The 22096-nt window shown below is 35.8% G+C and overlaps 1 protein-coding gene across 1 annotated transcript in view; it reads left to right on the forward strand.

Annotated features, from left to right (window-relative positions):
* LOC113227616 (segmentation protein even-skipped-like) overlaps nt 1–22096 on the forward strand; it is a 38979-nt gene that overhangs the window by 11566 nt on the left and 5317 nt on the right. The window contains exons 2-3 of the mRNA XM_026460580.1: nt 13145–13208; nt 14378–14510. Of these exons, the coding sequence (XP_026316365.1) occupies nt 13145–13208; nt 14378–14510 (197 nt within the window). The remainder of the gene's footprint in view (nt 1–13144; nt 13209–14377; nt 14511–22096) is intronic.

Genomic DNA, 22096 nt, shown 5'->3' on the forward strand with positions numbered 1-22096 from the left:
GGTAACCGTTCGGAGGCCATGGAGGCAGTTACTTCTAGTAGTAGTAGTAAGTATTTTCTTAGTCATTGGCTTTATTTCAGGATTTACTTTTTTACAAACGAAATTAAGGCCATTTCAAAAACGTATACGTGTTCTCTTTAGTAAGATATAAAAAAAATTACTTTGTGTTTTTTTTCTATTGTAAAAATTTTTAGGAATTGTGTTTTCACACCCTGCAGTAATCAGTGTATATCATCAAGCCATTTGAGGTTGTACAGACTCTTAATTATACCGTTAATTTTGCAGTTAATCTCAAAGCCAAAATCAAATAATGTCATAAAAACAAATTTACACTTGAAGTTTCCATATTGATTCCGGGTTTAAAGGTGCTGGTGCAATTACGGGCACATGGAACATGTCAACTTATGTCGCAGGGTGACGGACGGGTTTAAAGCTCTGAGTGGCACTGCAACTGTTATGGATAGGCGTGTCGCTTACCGCCAGGCGCATGACCTGTTCGTCCCGTCACTTGGATCATTAAAAAAATAATATTTCCTTGAAGTTAGGGCGAATATAGTCTAGAAAGTTTCAGGTCTGACTAGAATTTAAACTAAAACTCAAACCATCTTTATTTCATAGGTAAGCAAATTATACTTCAAATCGTCATACTGTGAAAAATCCACGTCATCTACACACACACACACTCACACATGTGTGTGTGTGTGTGTGTGTGTGTAGATGTGTGACTTATTTGCAAGGAAATTAAAACGTATGCACAGTACCATAATTGATACCCAATGTTGAAGGAATTACTAACTTCTAAGACACGGGATATCCTAGTTTAGGAGTCAGGGGATCACTTTTAAATGGCATTTCTTGTCTTCTTGTACAACTAATGATTTTGTTCAAATGCACCTGGTAATATCATTGTTTTTCTTTATTAAATAAGTTATTATTATTAAAAAAAATACTGATTAAGCTCTACTGCTAGGGGTTGCTGTTTCTAAATAAATATTTGTACACATTTAATAATTTACAACGTAAATGATTAAATATCATAGATCGAAACAATCTGCAACAGCTAAACGAGTCTCTACCACAATTTTTTTTTATCTAACTACGCAGAGCTTCTGCGTAGTTAGATAAAAAATATTAGTATTGTTACATAGCTTTTGTTTCACTATAGTTTTAAACATCGTGAATGGCAAATTTTGAATATCAAATGTCACTGTCGACAACTGCCAGTTATTTTTATTTCTCGTATTAAATCTATACGTTAAAGTTAAATAGAGCATGAGTTTAGCCTAAATGACAACAATAGGATGTATAGTTTCAATACCATTGCTCAGGCTGAATGGTTTTATGTCCTGCGCCTGTGATCAATTAAAAATAAAACTGTCAGTGCGTGGGTGTTCCCGCCAATTTGAACCACAAATTGGTCTTTTAATCACGTTCCATTTAGAGAGGGGACATTTATTGATTTGAATCTTTAGAATTACCTTAATTGGTTACAGTTACGGTAATTTGGCACCCTGATTAAAGAAATCTTTTAACGGTATTAACTAACGTGTTAATATATGAAATAGATTTTAAGTTAATTAACGATTATTACTTACTGGTTTTTTTTTTGTTCCATTTTAAAACCTATATTGAAATCTTTTTGTTTTGTATGTAAATAAATAAAAGGTCAGTATGACATCAAAATTAAAAAAATCATTACAACGTGATAGAAATCCTTTTTTTTTATTTGTTAAAAATTAAACAAGTGGTAATTTTTTTGCACTATGTAAATAAATGTTACTATAATATGAATTAATTTATGTACAAAATTTCACTTTAAAAGTCAAACAATCTCCTAACTGTTCTCCATAAATGATACAGTTAAAAGTTACCAATTAATAAAACGACAACTAGCTTTAAAAAAACTCAAGCAGTAAGAGGGAACATATTTACTAACTTACTATCGAATTGACCTGGTTCTTTTCTTATAATCAATTTTACACTACCAACGTGTCTACATTAACTGGTAGGTGTCTCGATATTATAAATAAAACTAGTATTAAATGCAGTCGCACGCTACAGCGTTTAAGTGTCAGGTAGTTTTTAAAGTGATATCGTGGTTTAGATTATTTTTGAACCGCTATACGGGAATAGCTAAGGCGCCATTCATATATTATGTATGTACATGATAAAGGAATTGAAAAGGAAGGCTGGCGCCTGCGGTTTCGTCTGCGTAGGTACAATAAGTACTTCGGTGAGCCTACAGTACTATACTAATTTTCATAGTTTAATTGGTTCTCCTTACAAATTCTCATCCCGTATTTCACCCCCTTTAAGATTTCTTTTCATCTAGGTCCCATCTATGTCTATACCAAAATTCATAAAGATTTCCATATTGAAGAAGGTTGTAAAATCTAGAAGTCATTAGCGGCTCAGTATGCCGAATGATCCAATACAAAGATCCTTAACAAAAACACAGGAGAATTTTGTCCACTCGATAACTTGACCCGTAGCTCAGTTGGTAGGAGCAGCACTACGGTGCAGTATTATCGTGGGTTCAAGTTCCAGGTCGAAAAAGTTCTTCTATGTCGAGTTATTTCACCGGTTTTAGCGTAAAAACGTAAATTAAAACAGTAATATTTCTTCCATTAAATTATAATAAATTATTGACAATCATTTTCATATTGTTATTTAAAATGAATCAGAAAACTAGTGAATCAAATCACAACCCCCACCCTATCTTTAAAGGGGAGATATCTCAAATAGGTAGCTTGTCAATTGGGCTCAAACTGATTGTGTTTTTATTGCCCCGGTCTCCCCGGCGAGATATTTATCTTCATTACGTCAGTAACTACATTGTACTGACACCTTGGCTTAGGGATTTTCGCGGATATTGCGGGAATTTGCAGAGTACAATTAAAACATTTACATATAGAAGACCAACGAAAAAGTCACTGAAATTACAGGCACATGTGGCTTGTCAACTTATGTCTTAGAGTGACAACAATATTCATCACGCACATTACGGCGGCCCGTACTGCACCGCATCGTTTATCAATAATCTTCCTATATCACTTTCGTACATTTTATGTATAAAATATAGATATGTTACATATCTATAATGTAATGTCACTACATCACTACATATTATTAAACTCAAAAAGTACTAAACGGATTTTCATGCGGTTTCCATCAATAGGCAGTGGTAGTGAAATTCATTAAATAGTCTACCAGTATATGATGAATGCTGAGACAGGGGCGGCTGGTACTGACTACATGGCCTGCGACCTAGGGCGGCTAAGATTGCAAATCCGCCACTGGGCAGCGCTCCTCAGATCTTTGCGATTTAAGACTCTGACTGGCACTGCAACTGTTATCGACAGACGTGTAGCTTGTCATCAGGTGGAGACTTGTTCGTCCCGTCACTTGATATTATTAAAAAAAAAAGTCGTGAACTATAATTATTATTAATACAAAAATACTACTCTAAGAAAAAATTTCTTCGATCGAATTCGTGAACCTTTGTCTAGTTTGTATTCGTTACAATCTGTGTACCAAGGACAGAACCTCGTTGACATAGCATCCTATTTCGTTATGACTTCTTTATTCAAAATCGGTTAGCTGAACGGACAATATGGCCTACAAAAGCGTACTAGCATGATGGATTGGACACCACTAGGGTGGTCTTTTTGGCGCATGACTCATTCTTATTTAATTCTCCGTCTGTGCTACTCTCCCCAAAATGATACCATGTGACGCGTTCTTTCTTTCACAACGTCAGTCGGCGAGAATTCCAAAGATATGGTAGCAGTGGAATGGAAAGGGCACCACACAAAGGCACAGAAGTTTTACGTCGGATTGCTTACAAATTTCAAATTTTTTTTTACAATTAAATTATTATTTCCTGTTTATTACCTAGTCTAATGATAAGTAGCAGCCACGTAGCTAACGGAGACACACAAACTGTATCAGAATTGCAAAATAAAAATTGGATACAGTTGACGCGACTAAATGCTGACGCCGACTACATTGCTGTTCTGCAGTTTCAATGCAATAAACTGCAACTCGTGTTATTATGCGTTTACACGTTAACTATAATTGTCACTGATGGTCACCCTACTCATACCAGCTTTGCTAGGGTGGTGCATGCATAGGGATGACACCATGTAATTTTATAGGATAATTGGCGTGCAAATGTTTTCTCTATTCACTTGTAAATTGTTTTAATTCCACTGGGGTATAATGGGACGCTTTCGTTGTCATCTCTTTTGCGATAAGTTTGTTGAATAAACATTTTTTCAAACTAATATTGACTCATCGAGTTTTTAAGCTTTCGCAATTGCAGGTTTCTTTTTAAGTGCGTTTCGTGGTGTAATATAGTGGATTGGAATAACAGAACGGAAACAGGTTATGAGTACTGAGGGTCTTTTGATACGTTGGCCTGTCTGTACAGTTAGGTATTATATAATCTATGTCGATATCAAAATGTCGACACTTCTATCATTTAAGTAGCAGTAGACCTCCTTGTGAAAAAGTTCGTTCAGGGAAGTACTGCCATCTTAACAATTTCTGCCGCCGTAATGTGAGCATTACTGTGTTCCGGTTTTGAAGGGTGCTGGTGAAATTACAGGCACATGGGACTTGCCAACTTATGTCTCAGGATGACGGGCGCAGTGGCACTCTAGCGCACAACTTGTTTGTCCTGTCACTTGGTAACATAAAAAAATAGTGTGCTTTACTGTCTCAATGAGCTATGAGCTCTTTAGATTTAGATCCAAAAAAATAGTCTCATTGCAATATTAACTACAGAAGTTTAAAAAAAATTGACGTTGAAATCGTGATGACGGTACTTCCTTTGCATTTAATAGAACAAACATGTGCATTGGAGCTAGTTTTTGATAAGCAAAGTAGACTTCTACTAATATCATTTTACAATACACAATTCTTCACCTAATTATGCTTGATGGTAAACCTACCTTTCACTTTTATAATACACCCCATCTATATTCTGAATCAGGAACTACACTCCACAGCAAATAATTCCTTATAAATAACGAATAGATAATATTAAAAATCGAACAGTAGACAAGAATCAAATTCCTTATTTGAATCTATTCCTATTGTCACAGACTATAAACGTATTAGGGCAATTACAGACGCGTGCCGTGTCACACTAGGGGAGGCACAGGACATGCCGTGTAATGCCAAATGTAATGTATGGCCAACAAGGGTTTGGGAAATTGACCACTATCAATTAAACGTTTAGTGTAATTGAACGACTGAATGAATGGATTTTGGGTAGTTTTATGGGCGACAGATGGTTGGGGAATAATTTTTGAGTTTTTGACTCGTATTAACTAATTTTCAGGGACGAAAATGACGACTGTATACGCTCCAAAAATACTACTGTTTTGTCAACAATGTTGTTTCACAAATCACACTACAATATTTGTATACCTACCTATTTATAAAATACGTGAAGGTCGAGGCTTCGGCTTCTTGACGACACATATATCATAAGACGTTTAAAATGGACAAAACAATGAATCAAAAACAAAACAAAACCATTTGAACTAGTGTAGTGTTATTGTATGTTTATATTTACTTTGTTTATTTATTAGTTCAAGTGAAATATAAATTACTTATTAGTCTTGTATTTGACTACATTGTAATGCATTTATAAAGTACTTTACTAGTGCTTGTAAATAAAAAGAAAAAAAACCTATATAACAATTTTTAAATGACACTAGCTTAGAATACTAGTTACCATTATACAATCACCGCTTCGCGATGCCATTAGGGCTAGCACAGCAGTGATTCATAAAAGGACAATTAAGCCTGTTGGAGATCATTTTTGATGTGAGTCAAATACAAATATGTGACAATTAAGCATTGACTTACAATTATATGGACGTCGGGTCCGCGCTAAAAAGTGTCCGCACTTGTAAGGCGCTAAAATCGTATACAGAGCGCGACACTCCGCTTTAGTCTTCATTTGTTCTACGGACAGCGCGATACTGCGATGACATAACAATTTAAATTTCGAATAGGTTGACTTGGGACATTTTTTTCGTGGTTTTTGTATTAGACCCGTCGTCCATTTATTTGTAAGTCAATGCAATTAAGGCATTATATGACTCGCGTGACACATGCGCGTATTCTTGTGGAATATATTTCAAAATTTCGTTTATATACATATAGGGAGAAATTGAGTAAAATAAATAATATATAAAAAATGTATGTTATATAGCCACGTACTTACTTTATTTTTAAAAACATCAAGTGACGGGATGAACAAGTCGTGCGCCTGATGGTAAGCTACACGCCTGTCCATAACAGTTGCAGTGCCACTCAGAGCTTCAAATTGCAAAGAACTGACGACCACTGCCATTGCACCCGTCACCCTGAGACATAAGTTGACACGTCCCGTATGCTTGTAATTTCACCAGCACCCTTACCCTTCAAAACTGGAACTCAATAATGCTGACATTACTGCTTAGTGGCAAAAATTGGTAAGGTGGCAAGTACTTCCCTGGACGAACTCTTCAACAAGGAGCTCTGCTGCTGCTATATTCTTAAATACATACATACATATAACAATACATATCAAATTATTTACAATGATAATCATGAATACCATAGTAATCAGAAGGAGCCATTATTCAGTACGATAGAAACTTCACGCCAAGATCTGTACAAAAGGGTACTGATTATATCCACGTCCTAGAAACAATAATTTATAATTGCAGCATATCCTATAAACTAGAGAGAGTTTGTCGACATTGCTACGACAAAATGGGCATGAGAAAAGGACTTTAGCAGCTGTAGAGCTCCTTATGAAAGAGGTCGTCCTGGGAAGTACTGCCGCCTTATCTATTTCTGCTGCCAAGCAGTAAATGTCAGCATTACTGCGTTCCGGTTTTGAAAGGTAAGGGTGCTGGTGAAATTACAGGCACATGAGACTTGTCAGCTTGTGACAAGCGTGTAGATTGCCATCAGGTGCACGACTTGATCATCCCGTCACTTGATATAAAAAAACGAACAGGTACTTTATATTTAAATACGGACACTAGCTCAGAACAACAAATAAGATAATTTATGATTCTGTAAAGAAATGCTGTTGCAAGCACAGCAAAATGCTTCACCGTAGTTCCGCAATAAACTATAAAAAAAATCCAGTAAACGAAGATTTTCAGTGCCTACAACTAAACAAAACTAATAATTATGATGTTCAATGTCTAGAATTGAACAACGCTAAATGTTCCTACACGCAGTTGCACAACTCGTCAATCATGGACGGTCGGAGACGACTTTGCCACAATGAAATTGAATTAGAATCATTTAGACCAATCACTCACATACTGCTGAGTATACATGTGTTTTGTAAAAAATATAGTTTTCCTTATAACAAAATGGAAATGTTATAGATTTGTTTATTGAATATTACGACGCTTAACCACCGCGATATATTCATGTAACTCTACCAGTTGTTATATTTATTACATACAAACATCGAGTACCCATGTAACCAGAAATAGAAAAAAAGGGCCATCTAATCCTGGCAACTCATCAACTCGTTTACACTGAAATCATAGAAAAACCTAAAATAGTCCAGCGCCAACAAGATCGAACAGAAAGAACAATTGAAATGTTATTTTTAAATCTACTTCTTAATGTATATCTCCACTACAGGAGGTTGGCCGTCAATATGGCAAACTTGTCCCAATCTTTTATCACTGTTGGGTGCACGAAAGAAGCCCGCACCACCAACACGCATCACATACTCTTGTCAGAGGATTTGTCGATTGGCCAAACCTGTCATAACGATGGCAAGCTTTATAGTTGATACTATAGATACGATAAGAATATGTCACTTTTTTAACTTAAAATCTTCGCTATGAAGTAAATACTTTAAGGTACAATTTTTACCAAAGAATTTTGATTTTATATGTGTGGTGTCCAGAACAAAGAACACAGAAGTGTTAATGTTCTTCCAGAGCAGTGTTGTCATCTTATCTATTTCTACCGACAAGCAGTAATATGAGCGTTACTGTGTTCCGGTTTTAAAGGCTAAGGGTGCTGGTGAAATTACAGGCACGATCTCTGTGATTTAAAGCTCTGAGTGGCACTGTAACGGGTATGGACAGTCATATCGCTTATCATCAGGCGAACCACTTGTTAGCTCCGTGAATTAGTATCATAAAAAAATAACTATATTCCTGCTCGATCGTATAATGAGAAAGTGAATTATTTTTCGCATAAACTGAAGGTAAAGTACGCAAGTTGGAAAAACGTTTAAAAAGCTCTGGATGATTCTCATCAATTGTATATACTCGTAAATAAAACTCTATCATATTTAGTCTATTGCGTGTGTAACGGCCTTTGTAACGCGCCATTACCGCTGTTTGTTATTCGAATTATCACGCTTTTTGGAACAAAGACGTTCCGATGTAACCTTTTTACATTATTTTCTTACGATAAGGTTTTAGGCACTAGTAACTACAGCTACATTTCATGTAACGAAACAAAATTACATTAGAAAAATAATATTAGATAGCATGTTGCCATTTACCGAAACATTATTAAAATTTAATGTAACACTGACACTGTCAAGTTAGTCATGAGATATGATGGTTTTATATTTAGCTGTATGTAAGTGTTGTGGCTAAAAGAACTCCGTCTCCATAACATATCACATTAAAAGTGTTTAAAAGCTCCATTAGAAATATCAAAAAGACCAATAATAAAAACAAGGCCTAATAAAACCAAACCCATGTCAACAACTTATAAAAAAACCAAATTCCTTCCGTTCGAAAATAGAATGTCGCGACAAACGGAAGCTTTTTAAATCTTGCTACATTCCTTCCTTGTTCTTTTTTTGAAAATTCGGCGGGACACACGCTGAAGCACAGCTGGTTACCATAGATAAGAAAGGCGACACTGAAAAAAATATGTAAGTTGTTAAAAATTAAAATATTTTTTTCTTAATAGGGACCTTGCAAATTGGTTCTTCAGTAGCACGTCGCCACCCGGCTTGGGAACTAATGTCAAGTGGTGTCTGTCTCCAAAGGGATTAAAAAAACTAAAGCACTTATGCTGGAGATAAATCATTTGCTAATTTTATGAGAGTGGGTTTATTAAGTGAACCGTATACTGTTATTAGTGAATGTTTACATCTGCCTATTGACCGTTTAAAAAAAACTTTGCGGCATAGACGCCAAGTTTAGCAGGCGGCGTACCGATCACAGTTAATGACTATTTTCTGGTTCTATCCTTTCTACGACTTCCATAACTACTGCAAAAAGGCCTCATCTGCGAAATTACAACTTTTCAGAAGTCGTTTTTAGTGGCAGTAGAACTAGTTCGTACCCAGAGACGTACTGCCACTTTACCTATTTCTGCCGCAAAGCAGTAACGAAGCATTACTGCATTCCGGTCTTGAAGAGTAAGGGTGAATTTTTTTATATATAATCATTGACTTACAATTATATGGACGTCGGGTCCGCGCTAAAAAGTGTCCGCACTTGTAAGGCGCTAAAATCGTATACAGAGCGCGACACTCCGCTTTAGTCTTCATTTGTTCGACTGACAGCGCGATACTGCGATGACATTACAATTTAAATTTCGAATAGGTTGACTTGGGACATTTTTTTCGTGGTTTTTGTATTAGACCCGTCGTCCATTTATTTGTAAGTCAATGTATATAATCGCTCCGTATCCGAGACTATACAAGTCTAGAAAACTCGGACCCACTGTGGATGTCGTTTGTGCACTAAGTCCGATTCAAATCCGAGAAAATACGAAACCGTTTGTACACCTAGAGATCATTAGAAAAATTGTTTCATGTTCGTTTGTATTATTTTTATGATTTTCATGTGATAAAAGGACTTTCCACGTACTATCATATGTGTTTTATTCATATCAAAAAATGCGCAATATTATATAATACATTGTAAGTACCTTTTTGTGAACAAAATTCGTGTCTACCAAAACTCTTGTTATTGGCTCCAACGCTGACCGGGAAAAGCCAAAAAATGGAAAAAAAGAAAATTGCCTCAGAAGCTTCGAAAAAGACTGATATTTGGACACTGTAGATTTAAAGCTCATTTACATCGTATGCGCATAATAACTTTCCCAATTTGTAAGACTCAAGAAGTGAAGTGAAGAAAAGAAAATGTGTTCTAATGTTTGGTACGTTAGAACACATTTTCTTTTCATGTCCTGCTTTCAGCGACTGCTCCTCAGAGACCGGCTCTTGAAAAAATATCAGACGATCCCGCCTTCAGTACAGGACATTTTAGCTTGCCCATAAAATTTCATCCCTATATATGATTTTATTAACTCCACCCTTGAAGAACTCTGACTTAAAGAAAATATTCGGACTTACCTCGCAACTCCAAAATGACAGTGACTCTGCAACTACAACTAACACAAAATTAACTACAAAACTTGCCAATTTGTCTTGAAATTTTATTTTTATTTATGGCTAGACGCCTTAGCCTGTCCCGGAAGACGAAAAATTTTACTACTAATTAGAAGATGACGCGGGAAATTAAAAAAAAACTGTCATCAAAACTTTTGAGCAAAGATACGTTTTTTAGGGTTTTTCAACAAGAACTTCGCGTTGTAAACCAAAATAAAACCAATAAATTTGAATGACAATGATTTAAATTTTTATTGTATTTAAAAAAGTATGGTTTAGTAATTATGAATGAAAAATGATATCTGATAAATGTCCACCACGACCACAGTTACAGATATCGATTCTTTCATCAAAGTTTATAATCGCTTTTTGACAAAATGGTGGGTCTATTTTTTAATCACTTGAAGAATTTTGAGTTTTATAGACTCTGTCTTTAACATAACCCCGTAAAAAATAATCCAGCAGTGTTAAATCACATGATCGAGCTGGCCACTTAACGGTTGAATTTCGTGAAATTATGCGATCGGGAAATTTGGTCTGCAATAAATTCGTTGTTTCGGTGGCTGTGTGACTGATGAATGAAATACGCAATAACATCATCATTATACAAGCTACCTTTGAATAGACAAATTAGAAAACGTGACTCAAACTATCTGACACATTGTATCGAACTCTAGAAGTTTACCTAATTCACGTGATTTTTCCATAACGACGGACTTAAGTATATTTGCAAATTTTATTGTCTATAACTGTGGTGTGTAGGTGATAATTGAACCACAATGTTATCGTGATTACAAAATCATAGTTGCCATTGTGTAATAAAACACAATTTAAAAATGTATAGTTTTCGATAGCTGTCATATTGCGATTTTTTTTATCTAATTCTTTTTGTGACAACACGGACACTATAGTATGAATCCTAATTAGATATCCATAATGAAAACAAAAGTGATAACCGAACAAAAGAATACATTTGAAATAGTAGTTTCCTATAGGAAATGAAACTATTTTTCCGGATTAAATCGCGTATATTTGTTTTTTCAAACAAGGGTGGTTTGCATTAATATTAGACATAACTGTTTGAAGACTGTATCACCTCAGTCAACCGTGACCATGAGACCTGCAAAGGGCCCGAAACGTCGGTTTGTTTGGAAAAAACATACGCGATTTAAATCCGGAAAAATAGTTTCATTTCCTATGTGTAACAATCGCGAAAACCTAAGAACTCGATAGTAGTTTCCTATTTTTGACAATAATAAACCTTTGAAACATTTCGAAGGTGTAATCTGATAAAACTTAGAACAATTCACATTTTACAGTATACGCTTAGTACAATAATAATTATTATAATTAAAGACTATGTTCAAGGTGACAAGTAGACGAGAAAGTAGACCAAACAGGAAAGTAGACGAAATGGGAAATAGACGAATAGTGAAAGTGGAACGATAGGGAAAGTAGACAAATTGTACCGAAGGGACTTTTTGACACTGGCAATACAATCAGAATCAAAAATTATTTTTTATGCCGCCATTTTATCGTGTCATACATGTAATTCGTGCTTCGATTCTCGAGCTCCAGTGTTTTTTGTCTCCATAGTGCGTTTGTTAAAATATTGTCTGTTGTTGTGAAAGTTTTTTGTTTATTGTTAATAATTTTGTTGCAGATAAATCCAATTCCGTAAAAAAAAAGGTTTAGCACACCTGCATTCACAATTTGACAATGACATTTATTTGTTTACATTTCGTATTTAATTATAATATGTTAACTCTTCATATTTCTACGAAACTTGTTTGATTCTAGTACATTGAATACTTAGCATGTACAATAACTAAGTAGCCCACGGTGTAGTTACTGACAATATTCTTAAAAACCGGAAGCCATAATTGGAAAACGTCTTCATCATGTAACCATCAAAATGAGACCATAGACAATGGAAGTTAAAAGCGTTCGATATTTCAAACTGGAATTGTCAACAACGCGGCCTTTTTAAATTTAGAACCACTTCAGGAACTAATCAGATTTGTAAAGTCGGCGTTTCGGCTTCTTTATTTTGTTCAACCATAGACAACGTTCGGTTCCTTTGTGGCCAGTATGATGGGAAAATATTTAATTAGAGAATAGGTTATTTGTGTTTGTTTTGTGTTAATGTACTCCTTTTGAAGTGTTGGGTGCGTACAATTAACACCTTCCAAGCTACTGGTCCCGTGTTCAATTCTCTTCAGTTTTTATGCATCAATCGTAGTTTTAGGAGTAATTAGTAGACGTATTAACTCATGCGTTCTTTGATGGCTTTATTATGATTGTTATTGTTTTTAAATTTGGAATAATGTTGCAGTATGCGCAAAACTAGTTCCATTTTCTTTTTTTTTTTAATCGTAATGGCGTATTAATGAACATGTCGTTTTGACCGTGGATATCAAGTAGTCCAGACATTTTTAAAGATAATTTGGTGCTTAGAATACTTAAAAATACAAACAGAAGCCATTGAGTGTTTTCAACCCTTTTAATGGAGCCAAACGCTTTGAAGTGCCTAAAAACCGTTTTAGAAAGACCTCCGGCATGTTACACGTGACTTTAGTAGGAATACTATAAAATAAAACTGAGAAAGGTCTTCACAAACTTGCCCATTATTTAGATAAGTAATAATCGACCCTTAAATCTATAACAGTGTACGATGCTTTAGAAAAAAAAAAGGTCTAAGTCAAATAGCCGCATGTTGATTTTTTTTTTTTTTGTTTCCAGAGTCTCTAAGTCCACAATCGGAGCAGATTTCAAACACAAGCGCAGCACCAGATCCGAATATAAGGTATTTAAAAAATATTTTATTTAAATACTTAGTAGCAAAAAGAGGTAATGCTCACTGACTGGTGAAATTACAGGTACATGAGACTTGTAAATTTACGTTTCAAGGTGACAGATGCAGCAGTGTCTGCAGAGCAGATTTAAAGCTCTGAGTAGTACTATGTCGGCATGTCGTTTCCCACCAGGTGCACAACTTGTTCACCTCGTAGCTTGATATCACAAAAAAAGATATATTTTGTCCTGTTTGTAGACTTTAAACTTTAAAACACCATCCGGCCCTAATCGGATTGGAGACCTCTGACATTTTCCCGGGATTGTAAACCTTCTTTAACATGCAGGTTTTATGGTGTTGTATGGACTTCTACAACCCGTCTCTTGGTAGGTACTATAAAAAAATCTGAGTTCCACTACGCCCGTCACCTTGAGACCACATCGAGTATATAACCAGAAATAAAGATGAAATGTCATTTTATTTGTTTAACCGACCTCAAAAAGAAGGAGGTTCTCAATTTGACTGAATGTTTTTTTTTGTATGTATGTTACGCGATAACTCCGCCATTTGTGAACAGATTTTGATCATTCTTTTTTTGTTGGAAAGAGGGTACCTCCATAGTGGTCCCATTTAAGTTTGAAGAAAATCATCCACCTCTAAGGATGGTTGTTCACGCATGAACATTCATTTTTTATAAATAGCGTCTAAATTTTATTATGAGGAGCAATTATTTTAATGGTTGATTTTGCTGTTCTCCAATTCAAGGCGTTTTTCTCTCTCAATATACTTTGAGTAGTGAGAACCGATTTTTATTATCTCCTGACGGGAGTCGTCAATTGTTTCACTTCAAATCGACCAGTTAGCTTGAGCTTTGCTAAAATGGACGAAAATTGCAAAATTACATATATATTATTTAATTACCGGTGAAATTTGATTTTGTTTGCTTTGTAATTACAAGTTTTGCTGTTTTTCCCCACACCACGGAGACGTACACACAGGGCAGTTGTCGGCCTGTCTTTATTTCAGTGCAAACGAGAGTTGATATTTATAAGTGTTATCGCTGATGGCCCTTATTTCGTCTCTATTTCTGGTTTTTTACTCGATGCTTTATTATACCACTGGTACGACATAGATATAAATCATGATGGCGGAATGAGAAAATAAAGTCAATTTTGTTTCAGGAGATATAGAACAGCGTTCACAAGAGAACAACTAGCGAGATTGGAGAAGGAATTCATGAAGGAGAACTACGTGTCGCGACCTAGGCGGTGCGAATTAGCAGCCCAGTTGCAGCTACCAGAATCCACTATTAAGGTAAATTTGCCTATTCAATTTTCGTTATAAGGGGGTATAATAACATCAGTTGATTACAATGGATGCGTTTACGAGCTTTTCACAGTAATTAGTTTGAAAGTACAAGAGATGAATCAGGTTAAAACAGATTTTAAATTTCACGCGGCAAATTCACAGAGACTGGCCGCCATTTTGTTTCCAAGTCTCTCAGAACCAAAAACGCCTCTTGTCAAAGCGCGTTCGTTTAGAGCGGTTACACACGGGGATTTTCAGCAGCGATGTAAACGCGACGCAAGCGCGCGTTTGTATCCATCCAATAGCGTGTTTGCATCGATGCAATCGCCTATAACAAATTACAGGAAAAAATGACACCTGTAAATCTAAAACGTTCAATTAAAAGTCACTTTAAGAAAACAAGTGTGTTAAACACTTCATTTAATTCGTGATCTGGAGCACGAGCATGGTCTGATCAATATCACGCAAGTGCAAAAACTGGTTTTTGTGTTGCATTTTACGACATTTGATGTTTTGTTGCACATTATGCTTTTGTTAATTTTGTCAATTCTATACTTGTAAGTAAAATAGGTTACTTTTCTGTCGTGTATATTTATAGGTTTGTATGAGGATTGTGCAGCACCCAGACAAACCGATGTAGGCTTAGGGGTGTCAAGAAATCATGTGATGTAATATTTTTTAAGTGTTTGGTGTAATAAATAAATAAATCGCAAGTGTAGCGATGCGTATAGGGTTTCACAAACGTCGCCGTGTGTAACCACTCTTAGAAAGCATTGACCTTGATGGTTCACTTCCCTCCTTATTTTCATTTTCTTCTCTTTCGTATCACTCTTGATAGAGTGGTCGTGGTCATCACGGAGTACGTTTGTTAACGGCTGATGTGGCTTGCCTCACGACATCACGCCATCTCTCTCTGTTAGTGGACTCCCTCGTGCACTCATGTAAAGGACCGCCCACTGCACAAATTATTTGATTGGTCCATCGAATGGGTGACCTTCTGCGCAGTCTATTACCCTCCACTCTGCTCTGCACAACAAGACGTTCTATGGAGTCAAAATTCCGTCTTGAGACATGACCGAAGAATTTTAGGATGCGAGTTTGCACCACAGTAGACAGACGCTGCTTGATGCCGAGTTCTTGGAGTATGGAGGCGTTTGCACGAAAGTCTGTCCACGATACCCCAAGCATTCTTCTCCAGCACCACATTTCCAGAGCGTCTATCTTCTCCTTCTCGATTTCACGGAGCGCCCATGTCTCTGCAGCGTACAGAAATATGGGGAAAACTAGTATTCGGACCAGCCGGATTTTAGTGGCCTTGGTAATGTTTCTATTCCCCCATATCATCTTCAGTTTATCGAGTTTCCCATGCGCGAGTTAACGAATAACTCATCCATTGCTGTACTAGATATTATTTTCATAAAAACTGTATTCATCCCCTAGTTTGCCACCCTTAGAGGTGAAATATTTTCTTCAAATTTAAATGGGATCAATACCAATGTACTTTTATTTACTTTCCAACAAAAAAAGAATCATCAAAATCGGTATCCCGTAACATATATGCAAAAATAAAATACACCCAAATTGAGAACCTCCTCCTTTTTTAAAGTCGGTTAAAAATAATCAAACTGTTCCCTTGATGCAATAAGGGCACATCTGCAAAATGGCAAATTTTCAGGAGAGATTTAAAAATTCTACGAATTTGAAATTAATTTTTTATGCTTAAATTCCTATTACAATCTCACATATACATAACTTGTTTCATGTAGTTCGTATTATTTTCATGATTAAAACACAAAAGACAATGATCACGCGTGGCTTTTTTATACCAACAAGGGTCTGAAATGATATTTAATAAAAAAGTCGATCTCAAAAGTCATTCATCCCCTAGTTTGCCACCCTTAGAGTTGAAATATTTTCTTCAAACTTAAACGGGACTACTACTGAGGTACCCCCTTTCCAATAAAAGAAGAATCATCCAAATCCATTCACAAATACCGTAGCATAATAACAATAGGTACATACAAAAAAACATGCAGCCGAATTGAAAGTTTTTGAAGTCCGTTAAAAAGTTTTACTAGTATGTTTAACTTTCACGGTTTATTTTGTTATAAGTAGTATTTTTTATTGCATTAATACCTATAATTTGTACAAAGAATTTGCGTTGAATATTGACTCGAATAGAGTTTAAAGTCCCATGAATTCAACAGTGAATGCTACAAATTTCTAACAACGTGATAAATGTCATAAAAGCGCGAACACAAAAACAGCCAATTTCGACATAGTCTCTTTTTAACAAATCACCCACGCACACCCTTAACTGAAAAATGGCCGAAACGCAATATCGCCAAAATGGAGGAGAGAACAATTTTAGTAGCGACGACATAATTGCTTCATAACACCCACTACGCGTCCTGAATACGACCTAAGGTCAATTATAACACTTATAACGTTTATCTGAGTAGAGCTAAAGGGGTCATTTGTGTAATATCATTTTGTGACAGAGACACTTTAGAGAACCATTTTGTAAAATAATTGACACTATTTATCGATTTACACATCAGTGGTGGCCTATAGTGCGTGAGTGGACCCTTTTCAACTGAGAGCTTCGCTGTGGCGTCATATCAATACCTCCAATGGAATGAATACTACGTCAACTTAATTTTTGGGCATGTTCTCTATATAATCTCTCTCTAAGATCTTTGTGCTTAGTTTTCAACGATTTTTAGCCGTAGCGCCATCTATGAGATATCTGTGAAAGTATTTCGTCACCCAGTTAGGTAACTTTACAGCTACCAGCCCTAAAGATGTCGCTATTAACTGTAATTAAATTTGTATTGAAATGATATTCAATAATTTTTTGTGAATTTACTCCACTAGTTTGTTATAACTATTAATACAAAGATCGAATATTTAAAAAAATTTTTCGATCCGGCAGGGTTTGTTTGTTTTTTTTTTTACAAAATTCGGGGAACATAATATTAGTAAATAAATATGACTGTTTAAAAAGTAATAAGTACCAGGATCTCTCGTCCGACTACCTATTTACAGCCTTTGGAGTCGAAACCCTTGGCCCGTGGGGTCCCAGTGCCCTTCATCTGTACAAATTTTCTCGAAAAAATTAATAGACTGTCTGGGAAACTCAAGGGCCGGCTACCTTGCCCAACGCAATAGCATAGCAACACAAAGGGGGAACGCTGCCAGCATCTTGGGGTGCTTGCTGCAATATCAATTCAATAAAAATTTTAAATACAGTGAATAGCGACACCTCTCGCCAGGGCCGGTAGCTGTAAAGGTATCTAACTGGGTGATATAACTTTCATAGATTTCTCATAGATGGCGCTACGACTAAAAAGTCGTTGAAAAACCAAATACAAAGACGACGAAAAGATTTCTAATTTCATTATTTTTGTTTTAGTTTTTAATAAAATACTATTTCAATGATTTTGTGACAATTATTAGGAAAAGATTCTTCATGAAAGCAATCTGCCTGGCTTAACAAATACATACATTCATATAATACATTTATTTCTCTCGTGAGTTAAGGTTTAATTTGTGGTCGTCTGTGTGTGTGTACATGGCACCCGCGATACAATGTTTCCCTAGTGCGGGGTTGTGAAAAAGAAAACGTGGTTGTGGAACGTTATCAAAGTTATATTTTAAAAACAACAGCTGATCTGCTTTTTTAGCTTACAGTCTGTTTCAGGAAGGTTTGTAAATTATTCCAAAATTTACAAACCTTCCTCCTTTGGACGACTCGAACATCCGCAATAAATATCAGCATTGATGATTCCCAATTTAAACAGCTGAGTGTACAGAAGCATCCGTTTTCGTATTTTCATCATCAATATCTCCATAAAAGGCAAATGATGACGCATATCAATTATTAGAGCCGTATAGAGAATGATGCTTTAATTAGATACTCAATTATTTCCATCACAATCGTAATTTCCACAACTTCCATTTACGGCTCACAATTTCAAATTCGCGATATAACTCTATTCGGCAAAACATAAAAACTAGTGTAAATAAAAATTTGTTGCTAACTTAACTTTGCGCATAAATATTCGAAGCTCGCCTGTTTTTAGCGTTTGTTATATTGTTATTCAACTATAAATGGTAGTTGTAATCATAAGTCAATTAGATATTCCATTATTTCTATAGAGAACGTAGAAATACGTCTGTTAATTCACAGAAATATTATGTGTTAAATGAACAATCTAAGTGATCTTAATGATTTAAAAAATGGCGTTTTTTTTATGTTGACGCAATTTTTCCAAATTAGTTGTTTAATAGGTACAGTCGACGCTCTAAGATACATTTTGATTCTGAGATTGTAGAGCCAACTAACTTTATCTCTGTCTTCGTGTAGTATTTATTGGATGTGATATGAGTGTTACTGTTGAGTATCGTCTTCTATGTGTAACCTATCACAAACAATCCTACATAGATAGTAGAGGAAGTCTGTTACCTTGCGACCTGAGGTAACACACGGATGGTGGGAAGGATCAGGGGTGCAAGGAGTCGATTTCCTCACTGCCAGTCCCACAGACTCACAAGACTGATCAGATAAGCTGACGACAAAAGGTGTCTTGGCCGCAGTAAGAGTTCCATCGTCAAAGAGACAGCGTTGATGTCTGGATTCAAAGAGATCTTAAAAACTAGACTAATTATATAAACTCTATTTACATGTGTGCGTATATATTACAAGCTTGGCATCCTTTCTAAGGTGAGGCGTTACTTCACACCGGGACAGTTGCTTCAGTTGTACCAAGCACAAGTCCTGTCGTGTATGGAGTACTACTTACTACCATTTATGGGATGGCTCTGCTAAGTACTGTAGGCTCTACTCTATGAGTAGAATCACTGGCTGAGTGAATAGATTCATAATTGGAATGCTTTGAAAATGAACTAAGAGAAAAGAATTGAGCATCTTGATTATTGATTTGTAACCTAAAGCCGTACTATGTAAAAGAATACAATAAAGTATATTTTGAAGTTTATTCCACTTTATATTCATAAAAGTACCTCTCGCTACGCGTCCCAAGCTACGCCTCATTACAGTACCAACGGCCACCTTGGATTCAATTGACAAGTGTGGCAAGAGGCTTATGGTGACTCAGAATTAGTGGAGGTGAGGCCTTGAACACCGCCATAAAGTTGCCTGCTTATCGATATTCTACAGGATATATCACGGAGAGTGTGCGATGGAATTGCATAATTTGATTCCGCCTTCCTCTTTCCATCATCGGCGGACTAGACATGGGCTGGGATTCCACCCTTATGTTGTGGATATTCCTCGGATTCGCACGTAGCGTTTGGCTTCAACATTTATATAGCGAGCGGCTAGAGAGTGAAATTCCATACCAGCGGACTTATTCCCCGAACGCTGTAACTTGGACCTGTTCATGGCGAGAGTGAATAGGCATTATTTAGGTGTACATGCTACTTAGTCGACCTCAACATCACTTTCCATCAGGTGAGATGGAGGTCAAATACGCACTTGTTTTTTATAAAAAAAACTATATTATTTTTAAATGTAAAACAAAGGAAACGTCCACTCTGCAGGCTGGTTTTGCACATTGCTTTTCGGTCAGTGCACTGCTGAGTAGTCTATCATCGTCACGTGGCAAATTTAGATCCGGTCAGGTTGTCTGTTCATGTCACGTGAACGTGAACAGAGATCCTTATGTATTCAACAGACAAGTGTAAAAGAATTCCAGCTTTTTGGTCGAAATTTGCATCTATGTAATGTAATTAAAGATGAAATTGGCTCAAAAAGTTTCTCAAAATGTCGTTCACTAATAAAGCAATAAAGGAGTCATACGAAAATGAATTTTAATGCTCACTGTTTAAAGGCAAAGTTTGTTAAACACCATTGAGTATATAACCAGAAATAGAAACGACATAAGAGCCATCCGTCACTGGCAACTCATCAGGTAATGAGCCTTATGTCACTTTTAAATATCAACACTCGTTTGCGCTGAAATCACGAATAATACAGCAACAACTGGCCTGTGTGTACACCTCCATATATTCCAAACACATTATGTATTTATTGTAATAAACATAATATCTCTAACAATGGGGGGCTATTCCATTCGGTGGTGTGGGAAAAATAGCAAAACATCTAATTACAAAACAAACGGAATTACATTTCTTCGGTAATTAAATATTAAATATGTAATTTTTCAATTTTCGGCCATTATAGCAAAGCACAAGTTAAACTGGTCGATTTGAGGTGAAACAATTGACGATACCCGTCAATTATTTCGAATTCGGGCTGGCCAATCGGAGCGCAGTTGTCACCGCAATGATTGGACAGAATAGTTTTCAAACAAATTAAATGGTATTTCGTCTCTATTTCTGGTTATATACTCGATATTAAACACCTTTCTTCACACTGATCTATTAAGAAACAAATAGATGGTTAGTTTGTTATAAAACAAACAAAATTATTGAGTTTCTCTTAAAAAAAAACAAAAAATACAAGTTAATTTAAAAAAGATCTGTATTCTAAAAACGTTATTTATTTTAAAAAAAAGAATGCAGTATTCTACGCCAATTTAAATATACATTCCCCACGCATAAACACCGTCCAGTCATAATCTCAATTATCACTTCGGTTAAAAAAAAGAAATCTTTTGAAAAAAGAACACATGTCTTTATTGCCCTATTCGAATTTTACATTCATGCTAATTTGTCGACGCGCATTAATAAAAGAAGCCGACCGAATTATTCAGTAGCTATAGAACGCTAATGAACATTAATTCAAAAAAAGAACTATAAAAAAACGAATGAACGAATCTTTGGCGGTAATAAAGGCGGCCATCATTTGAGAATGTATGAAAGTGATCGCTTCACTATCTCCGAACTCTTGTCGGCGATGTGATAAAAAGGTTGTGCGCGGCAATTGTGTTTGTTCACAGATTTGTACTTAAGTTTTTTTTTATTATGGATCTAACTTACTCATTTTTCATTATTATCGCTCAGTACAAGTAGAGCTTCTTGTGAAAGAGTTCGTCCAGGGAAGTACTTACTTACCTATTTCTACCGCCAAGCAGTAACGGGAGCATTATCTACTGCATTCCGGTTTTTAAGGATAAGGGTGCAGTTGAAATTACAGGCACATTGGACAAGTCCTGAGATATAAATTGACAAGTTCTACTGCTACTAACTATTGCCTACTACTGTATCACCTTAAACAACATCTTGTTTGTTTTAACCACATTGTTTTATCAGTGCATGTAGTACTTGAAAACTTATTTATTTCAATAAGTAAGAAATTAAACTTATGTCGTTTTTACATTCACCGTGGCCGTGAAGTCAGCATCTGTTTTACGACAAGTTTACACCAATTAAAAACTATTAAATTAAGCCGCGGCTACCATTTGATAGGTTATAAAATGGAGATTTTTTCGTCTGTTTGTTTATTGTGATGAATCTTTATTGCGGTCTCTAAAATGCAGTAACAAATCAATAAACGGCATTTCTTTCCTATGACACTTCGAGTTCTTTGCATAAGCATTGCAATTTATGTATTTGTGCTTAATTCAAAATCTTATTTAAAAAAACCTACTTAAATGTAAAATTTA

The sequence above is a fragment of the Hyposmocoma kahamanoa genome, unplaced genomic scaffold (genome assembly GCF_003589595.1).
Source record: "Hyposmocoma kahamanoa isolate Upper Pololo Valley unplaced genomic scaffold, ASM358959v1 211, whole genome shotgun sequence".
NCBI lineage: Eukaryota > Metazoa > Arthropoda > Insecta > Lepidoptera > Cosmopterigidae > Hyposmocoma > Hyposmocoma kahamanoa.